Source organism: Phaenicophaeus curvirostris, chromosome 20, assembly GCF_032191515.1.
Source record: "Phaenicophaeus curvirostris isolate KB17595 chromosome 20, BPBGC_Pcur_1.0, whole genome shotgun sequence".
In the NCBI taxonomy this organism is placed as follows: Eukaryota; Metazoa; Chordata; class Aves; order Cuculiformes; family Cuculidae; genus Phaenicophaeus; species Phaenicophaeus curvirostris.
Window position 1 is genome coordinate 826,673 of NC_091411.1, and position 9,355 is coordinate 836,027.

General features: G+C 62.3%; 1 protein-coding gene across 2 annotated transcripts in view; it reads right to left on the bottom strand.

The window, feature by feature from the left end:
* ABCA2 (ATP binding cassette subfamily A member 2) overlaps positions 1-9,001 on the bottom strand; it is a 38,652-nt gene extending 29,651 nt beyond the window's left edge. For both annotated transcript variants that reach the window (XM_069873571.1, XM_069873570.1), the window contains exons 1-2: positions 8,885-9,001; positions 332-425 (exon numbers count right to left, since the gene is read on the bottom strand). In XM_069873571.1, the coding sequence (XP_069729672.1) occupies positions 332-425; positions 8,885-8,950 (160 nt within the window). In that variant the 5' untranslated portion in view covers positions 8,951-9,001. The remainder of the gene's footprint in view (positions 1-331; positions 426-8,884) is intronic.
* Positions 9,002-9,355: the final 354 nt, after the last annotated feature.

Genomic DNA, 9,355 nt, shown 5'->3' on the forward strand with positions numbered 1-9,355 from the left:
CTCCAGCATCCCCAGCTCCAGTCCCATCCATTTGTCACCTTGCCAGGGCCTTAGAGCACAGACTGGCATGGGTCTCCACACAGTGCATCGTCCCCCACAGTGCCACAAGGAGCTGGGGAGCCCTTCCCAGCACCACCCTGGCTGTTGCCAGCCCCTCCAGCCCCCCTGTCTGCCCCACTAGTCCCCAGCTGCAGCCCCTGCCCACTGCTCTGTCCCCCAAAGGACCCCACTGGGCCCCTCCCAGCCTGCACCCAGGGTGCTGCAGCAGCTCCCCAGAGCCTTGGTGTGCCCCAAAGTGCAGATTTGCTGCCACCACCCTGCTGGCACTCACCTTCCTTCACAGGGATGGTTGGCTTCTTCTGCCGCAGACCCAGCAGAATGAAGAAGAGCACCAGAGGGATGAAGATCTCAAAGGCCAGCACCCACTAGGGATGACACAAAGCAGAGGGATCATGACACTAGAGGATAGGAGCTTGCTCTGCAGGAGGAGTGTATGCAGGATGGGGACCCCCAGGGCACAGGTGCAGTTCAGTACCAAGCCCGTGTCTTGAAGGCAGCTGGTGACACCGTCACAGCTCAGCCAGAGGCAAACAGGTCCCTGGGCATCCCAGGATCTCCTGCTCCATCCTGCCCAGGGCATTTCAGATCTGGAGAGGGCACCACAGAAGGGATGGTAGGAAGAAATTCTTCACAAGGAGAGTGGGGAGGGTTGCCCAGGGAAGTGGTGGCTGCCCCATCCCTGGAGGGGTTCAAGGCCAGGTTGGATGGGGCTTGGAGCAACCTGATCCACTGAGAGGTGTCCCTGCCCATGGCAGGGGGTGGAACTGGATAGGCTTTGAGGTCCCTTCTAACCCAAACCACTCCATGATTCTGAGATTCTATGATCCTTACTCCAACAATGCAAAGAGGGTGCTGGGGCTCGAGCCCAGCCCCAATGGGCCACCACGGCTGGGACTGCCCGGAGGAGATTTCCCAAATCCTTATGACCAGCAAAGAGCCACAGGAGGCCATCCTGGCACTGCCCTCACACCCAGTGTGATGGTCCCCTGCTGCTGTGCCACCACTGGGTCCCACCCACGGGGCAGACCCCAGTGCCATGGGGCGAGGTTTGGATCAGCCAGGCACTGGCCCCGGCTCCAGGTGCAATGGGGTGTCCCAGCATCCCCGTCATGCTCTCCCATAAGGCTGCATGGGATTTCCACTGGTAGCATATGGTAAATCACAGTAAATCCCCAGGCATCTCTAACCCCAATCACACGGGTGACCCAGGCTGGGCTCCGTGCCCAGAGGCCCTGAGGATGGGCAGCAGTGCCTTCAGCTACCAGCAGGAACGGGCACGTGGCACGCCGCCAGCGCAGCTGCTGCTGGTTTGCACCAGGAGCACCCAGGCCACGTCACAGCCACGTTTCCCTCACTGCTGAGTGAAGAAGAACGGCTGCAGGTGGGGAAACTGAGGCAAGGTGTGAGGCGAGCCAACCTCAGCTCAGTTCAGGGCTGGATCAGACCCCACAAGCTGGCACTGAGACCCTGGAGCTCACTGCCACCACGGGCAGGGTAGGACCCATCTCCGCTCACAGCACCCAGGCACGGGAGGAGCAAGCCAGCGGGGCAGGGGCTGCAGGGAAGGATATATCCAGCAGCAGGTGAGAGCCAGGCCCTCCTGTCCCCAGCAGCATCACCTCCACCCTGGCCTCACCCAGGGGCTGCTGAAAAGCCCCACAGCCCAGTTGAGAGTGGTGAGCAAAGGGACCCCACGGCACATCACCTCAGCGCCCCCAAGGGCACCGTGGCTGCACCCATGGGTGCCCCCATTGCTGCCCTCTCCTGTCCCCAGAGCTGCTGATTTTTGGGGAGGCAGAGACCGGAGAAGGCAGGCAGCAGGGAACAGAAACAGGAGACACCCCAGGAGCAGTGCCAGGGTGGGGGATCCCCATCTTTCCAGCACCACTGGTCCCAGGCACGGTCCCTGCTGCCATCAGGGAGAAGGAACACCCCAACCGGCTCTGCCTGCCTGGCCCCTGCCCCCACCTCCCTGCCTGTTTACCCAGCACACAATTGAGCCTCTGTGCCCAGGAGCCTGGGCATCATCCCTCCACGCCCATGCCGTGCTGTACCAGGCTCCCTGGGGACTGACGGGTCCCTGGTGGCGACAGCAGGGCCCTGCTTGTTGTTATTTATCTTTTTAAAGCCGGTCATTGACATTTTGCTCATCCCTTTCCCCAGTGCCCGAGCCGCCCTGCACCGCTGCAGACCACGGCGCCAGGGCAGGCGGTCACCCCACGGTGACGGGCAGATGCGATGGCAGAGCAGGGCTTGCCAGCCTGCGCCGCCGTGACCAACCCTGCCCCTTGGGTCCCCAGGGCTGCCCCACATCCACAGTGGAGCAGGGGCACTGGGCTGTTGGTGGTGGGCAGGGATGCTGTCCCAGGGGGGCCTCTGCCCTCTGCGGGGAGCGTCCAGTGCTGGCACAGCCTGGAGGTGGTGGGGTCCCTGCATCTTGGCAGGGAGGGCACTGGAGCAGTTGAGGCCCTGGGGCTGTTTAGTCTGGAGAAAAGAAGGCTGGGGGGAAACCTCATCACTCTCTGCAGCTCCTGGAAAACAGGTTGCGAGGTCAGTGCTGGGCTCTGCTCCCAACTAACAAGAGATAGGATGAGAGGAAAAGGCCTCAGGTTGCACCTGGGGAGGTTTAGATTGGATATTAGGAGAAATTTCTCTACTGCAAGAGTGGTGAAGCCCTGGCAGATGTTGCCCAGGGCAGCGGTGGAGTCTCCAACCCTGGAACAGTTCAAAAACCATGTGGCCATGGCACCTGGGGACATGGTTTAGTTGGCACTGTAGGGCTGTGCTGATGGTTGGACTGGATGAGCTTAGAGGTTTTTTCCAACCTTAATGATTCTGTTATTCTATGATTTTGGGATTGTGTAAGGATGTAAGGTAAGGAAACGCCAGGATCTGGGCTCCTCAGAAGGAAACGCTGGGAGGAGGAAAGGGACAAGGAGAGGAGAAGGGTTGGTGCCAGGCAGCAGCATCCGTCCCCCTGGCACATGTCCACGCCATCCAGCTGGAGAGGCAAGCAGGATGAGGCCATGGACACTGCCTGTGTCTGCATGAGCACTGGGTGCAACGCCTGCCACCACCACAGACAGCCGGGCACCTGTGTGGCTGTCGGAATCAGCTTTGACACCAGCTGGACACAGGGACAGGGCATCCTGATTGACTTTCCCAGCAAGGGGGCCAGAGGTTGGTGGGTGCCGCTGGCAGGGTGCTGGCCCCGGGCAAGCAGCTCTGTGGCAGGGCACCCAGCCAGAAACAATGCCTGGGTCTGCCCTCTGCCATGTCTGTGGACAGGAGCAGCAGGCTGCAAGGAGGCAGCAGCTCCCACGCTGCCAGGCCAAAGGCACCGACAAACCCATGGGATGCAGCAAAAATGAACCATCCCAGCCTCGCGGTGCTGTCCCATCGCGCCCATCATCCGGCCAACACTAGGAGCAGCTGGGAGACACACTGCAGCCAGGGCTAGCATGGCAAGACAACTCCATCAGCATCACCAGAACAGGGCAGCGTGCATGGAGGAGGCTGAGGGGAGACCTCATTGCTCTCTCCAACTACCTGAAAGGAGGGTGTGGAGAGGAGGGAGCTGGGCTCTTCTCCCAAGGGACAGGGGACAGGACGAGAGGGAATGGCCTCAAGCTCCGCCAGGGGAGGTTTAGGCTGAACATTAGGAAAAAATATTTCACAGAAAGGGTCCTTGGGCACTGGAACAGGCTGCCCAGGGAGGGGGTTGAGTCACGTTCCCTAGAGGGGTTTAAGGGACAGGTGGACTAGGTTCTGAGGGACATGGTTTAGTGATTGATGGGAATGGTTGATCTCAATGATCCGGTGGGTCTTTTCCAACCTGGTGATTCTGTGATTCATGCTGACCCAGATGCTCCCCACATGGGCAGCCAAGATGGGCAGAGGCAGCTCTCTATGTCTATCACCACCACCCAGAATTCTGCTCCACCCTTCCTGCCCACTCCCAGAAATGTCCTGGAGCCTGCAACCATCGCCTCCAGCCAGCACAGCACGGCAGAAGGACAGGCAGGGGCTGGGAGCACCTGCCCAGAGACCTCTGAGCCGGCAACCCCAGCGATGCTGCTACAGCCCAAACCTGCTCCACCAGCCCCATCTCCCAGCCCTGACACAGGTGAAGCAATGCCCCAGGGACAGCCTGGTCTCCAAAACCACTGTCCTGTACTACCTGGAGGCCAGGGCAAGGTCTGCCTGATCACCTCCAGAGGAAGAAGAGCCGCTGCCGGCTCCCTGCCAGCCTCTCCCGCAGGTTCTAGCACAACTCACAGAGCCAGCGGCCACCAGACCGCCAAGGGATGGGGCTCAACTCCTGCAGAACCAACACCCCAACTTTTTCAACAGCATTTTAAGGCTGGCAAAACTATGTTAAACTTTTAGATGGCTCCAGACTCTAATTGTCATTAAATAATCACTTCCTTGCCCACAGCTGGGAAACACAGGCAGGTAAATCATAGAATCACCAGGTTGGAAAGGACCCACTGGATCATCGAGTCCAACCATTCCCATCAATCACTAAACCATGTCCCTCAGCACCTCATCCACCTGTCCTTTAAACACCTCCAGGTACGATGACTCAACCACCTCCCTGGGCAGCCTCTGCCAGTGCCCGATGACCCTTTCTGTGAAGTATTTTTTCCAGCTGGGCACCAGGGTGCTAGGTGGAGGAGACATGCCACCAGCAGTGCCTTGTCCCAGGGCCATGCACTGATCCGAGAGCAAGAAGGATTGTGTTGGGGACCGCAGTGTGGAAGAAGGTGCTGGCTGCCCTGAAGCTCCCCCAGCCCAGGCAAGGAGCAAAGCACAGCCCTGTGGTCTCAGTGGCCCATGGCCACCTGCCCTTTCGGCCACCATGGCCACCAACTGTCCTGCAGCAGAAGCCTCAGTGGCCGCCCTGTGAGTGGGGATTCACAGGGACACTGCACAGCACTGCCTTACCAGCAGCACCGTGCCAAGCCTGCGCATCCCTGTCACCTCCCCACGCCACCTGCAAACAGCTAGGGGGCAAAGAGCACCCTGAGCTGGGGCAGCGCCTCCTGATTGATTCCCTGCTGCCGGATCTGGGCTTAGCCCCAGCCAGCGCAGGCAGCAGGACCTGGCAGTGCCTCTGCAAGCACAGGGACACTGCGCCCCGGCACAGGGACCCGCCAGCCAGGGGAGTCCTCCAGTGCCCCAGATTTCAGCCTTTCTTATTTTGGAGGAGTAAAGATCCACCCCCAGCTCTGCTCCCACTGGCCAGATCTGCCAGGACAACTCTACACAGCGGGAGCTTCCCAGCTCTTGGCCAAGGAGCAGCAGACAAACCCTGCACAGGGCAAGGCAGCCATGCTGTGCCAGGGTCTCCCTTGTCCCACATCACCTTCTAACCACAGGTGCCACACCAACACACTGTGACACTAAAGCAGCACCCAGAGCCTCAGCTCCTGCTCCTGTTTGTCCAAAAGAGCCCAAACCACCAGCACTTCCCAAGAGCCAAACAAAACCCAGGGGTGCACTTCCATCACCAGCACCACAGACCCGGGAGCACCAGCTGCAGCCACCATCCTGTCCCAAACATGTGGGCACAGTCGCAGAGAAGGTGCCTGAACTGCACCTGCAATGACTTTTGAGAGATCACCTGTTCCTTTTACATCCAACACAGGTTTAAACCAGCTACTGAAAGTCATCGTGGAGCCTGTGCGAGGACAACGAACAGTTGGATCCCCATCCCATGCCACGGCACCAGGTTCTCCCTCCCACTCCAGTTCCCCCAGCCTCTGCCTGCCAGAGATGGATCAGCCCAGTGGGAAACCTGACAGGCTGAGAGAGTTGGAGTTGTTCAGCCAGGACAAGAGAAGGCTCTGAGCAGCTTAGAGCAGCTCCCAGTTCTGAAAGGAGCTCCAGGAAAGTTAGGAAGGGGCTCTTAATCAGGGAGTACAGGGAGACGACAAGCAGGAACTGGTTTGAGCTGAAAGAGAGGAGATTGAGATGAGATCTTAGGAAGAAATGTTTTGTTTTGAGGGTGGGGAGGCCCTGGCCCAGGTTGCCCAGAGCAGTGGTGGCTGCCCCATCCCTGGAGGGGTTCAAGGCCAGGTTGGAGGGGGCTTGGAGCCCCTGATCCAGTGGGAGGTGTCCCTGCCCATGTTAGGGGGGTGGGACTGGATGGGCTTTGAGGTCCCTTCCAGCCCAACCCATTCCATAATTCTATGATAGGGGTTGGTTTGGCTCAGGGAAGCATCCAGATGCCAGGGCAGACCAGCGCTGGCAGACTGCACAGCCCAACGAGGTTGGGCTCTGGCTCGGCGCCTGGCTCTGCCCCGGTTGGTGCCAGCAGCTCTGCTCTCAGGCTGCTCGGAGAGGGCAGCGCCCGGCAGGATGATGTCCCCTGCACATACAGGAGCACGAGGCATTTGTATGACCTGCATGCAGCAGGACCATGAGGAAGTAGGTGACAGGTACAGGGTACACGCATTCTCAGGACGTGCCTGCCCCAGGGGCTGCACTGAATCCACCCCTGCACCCGTGGCTCCGGCGACAGCTCCTGCCCCAGCACACAGGGATGCTCTACACGCCCCATCCCCCGGCAGCATCACTGGGTGGGCAAGGAGGTACCAGTGCCACCCCTGCCACCCTGCTGGCAGCGAGCAGGGCGCTCCTGTGACCGTCCTTGCATGTGGGGGTGACCGAGTCTGGGCTCCTCCTCCAGCTTCTTGCACTGTGCACCCACACTGCCACAGGGAAAGGAGTAAGGGCTCCCCAAAAGATAAGCAAACCCCAGTTTGTGACCCTCCCAGCCACAGTGGTGAGGCAGTTGCCTAGGGGATGCAGGATGGACGGCAGAGCAGGAGGGAGCTTTGCCCCAGCACTTGGAGCCATCATCTCCCAGTGCTGCCTCAGGGCACCCAGCAGCAGGGACAAGGCCCTGGGAGATGCAGCTGGTGGGTCCAGGCCCCTCAATGCTCGCAGCGCAGCGACGCAGCAGTGGGTGCTGGAGGCGCTGCACGCCCCATCCCCTGGCAGCATCGCTGGGCGGGCAAGGGGGTGCCGGTGCCACCGCTGCCACCCTGCTGGCGGTGAGCAGGGTGCTCCTGTGGCCATCCTTGCACGTGGGGGTGACCAAGTCTGGGCTCCTTGTCCTCTTCCTCCAGCTTCCTGCACTGCACACCCACGCTGCCATGGGGAAAGGAGTAACAGCTCCCCAAAAGACGAGCACATCCCAGTCTGTGACCTCCCAGCCACGGTAGTCAGGCAGCTGCCAAGGGGATGCAGGATGGATAGTGGAGCAGGAGGGAGCTTTGTCTCAGCACTTGGAGCCATCATCCCCCAGTGCTGCCCCAGGACACCCCAGCAGCAGGGACAAGGCCCTGGGAGATGCAGCTGGTGGGTCCGGGCACCCTGACGCTGCGGTGCAGGGACACGGCAGCGGGTATCACGGTGTAGCTGTTGCCAGCTGGCTCACCTGCTCCAAGCACCCCTTGTCGTGCCCAGGCTGGGGTAAGGAGCAGGAATGACTCAGCCAAAGATCATCACCCCTTTGCCTGGGCTGGGGGCACCAGGACCTGCCTAAACACCGGTCCCCACCCCAGCCATACATACAGAGGGGACTGGGATGCAGGAGGGCCTGGTGATGCTCTGGGCTGCCAGCGAGGGAAAGCAGGCAGGATCAGGCCTGCAGGATATTTGGGAGGGGGAAGAGGAGGGAGCACTGCCAGCTCTGGAGCAGCAGCTCCTACCCTCCCCCACCCTCTATAAATAACCGGCTCCCCGGGCGCCCCGCACCCACCCCTGCCCGCGCCCCCGCGCCAGGGGTCCCTGCAGGGCAGCATCCCACGGGGCAGCGCTGCCGGGGGGACCGCAGGGACACCAGGTGGGACCCACGGGGAAAGGGCTACTCTGCTCCCCCCCGGCGGGGAACAGCCCCCAGGATCCTCTCAGTCCCCTCTGCTGGGGAGCAGCCCCCCAGGACCCCCTCAGCCCCCCCAGCGGAGAGCAGCCCCCCAGGATCCTCTCAGCCTCCTCTGTCCAGGAGCAGCCTCCCAGGATTCCTTCAGCCTCCTCCGTCGGGGAGCAGCCCCGCAGGATCCTCTCAGCCCCCCAAGCGGGGAGCAGCCCCCCGGGACCCCCTCCAATCCCGCAGAGGGGCAGCTCTGCCCCACAACCCATTGAGAGCCCGGGCATGGGGAGAGGGGGCTCGCCAGTACGGGGGGGGCACCTGTGGCCACCCAGAGAAGGGTCCACGGCGAGTGGGGACCAGGAATTGGGGTCGAGGGGGGTCTGAGCATCGTCGGGGTACGCATCCCCCTGCTGCTCCATGGCCTGCACAGAACCGTCACCTGCCAGGGATGCAGGGGGATGCACACCCCTCCCCCGGGGATGCAGGACACCCTCCCCGCCGAAAGCAGGGACACACACACGGGGGATGCGGGGCGGGATGCAGGGACAAACACACAGAGGGGTGGTGATGCGAGGCCCCCCACTGCGGGATGCAGGGAGCCACAGATAACACACACCGGGAGGCAGGATCCCACCCCCGAGGATGCAGGGATGCATACACAGCCCGGGGGAGGCGGGGATGTAGGGCCCGCTCCAGGATGCGGGGACACGGAGGGGATGCGGGGCCCCCGGGATGCGGGGGGGACACGGACACGGGGAAGGGATGCGGGGCCCCCGGGATGCAGGAACACGGGGGGCGCGGGGCCCCCGGGATGCAGGGACACGGACACGGAGGGATGCGGGGCCCCGGGATGCAGGGACCCGGGGGGGTGCGGGGCCCCCGGGATGCAGGGACACGGACAAGGGGGGTGCGGGGCTCCCGGGACGCGGCCCCCGCGCTCACCGGGCTGCGCCGCTTCAGCGTGACGTTCTTCCAGAGCAGGAGGTGGAGCTGGTGCAGGAACCCCATGGCCGCGGCCGCTGCCCGCTCTCACCCGCCGCGCTCCGCCATCCCCGGCCCGAGGCCGCGCAGCCACCGCCCCGCCCCGCCGCCTTAAAGGGACCGCGGCCCCGACCGCCCCGCTCCGCCCCCGCGGCGGCTGCGGCTCCGCCGGGCCGAGTCCTTCCCTCCTTCCTTCCTTCCTTCCTTCCTTCCTTCCTTCCTTCCTTCCTTCCTTCCTTCCTTCCTTCCTTCCTTCCTTCCTTCCTTCCTTCCTCCCTTCCTCCCTTCCTCCCTTCCTCCCTTCCTCCCTTCCTTCCTTCCTTCCTTCCTTCCTTCCTTCCTTCCTCCCTCCCTCCCTCCCTCCCTCCCTCCCTCCTCCCTCCCTTCCTCCCTTCCTTCCTTCCTCTCCTCCCTTCCTCCTCTTCCTCTCCT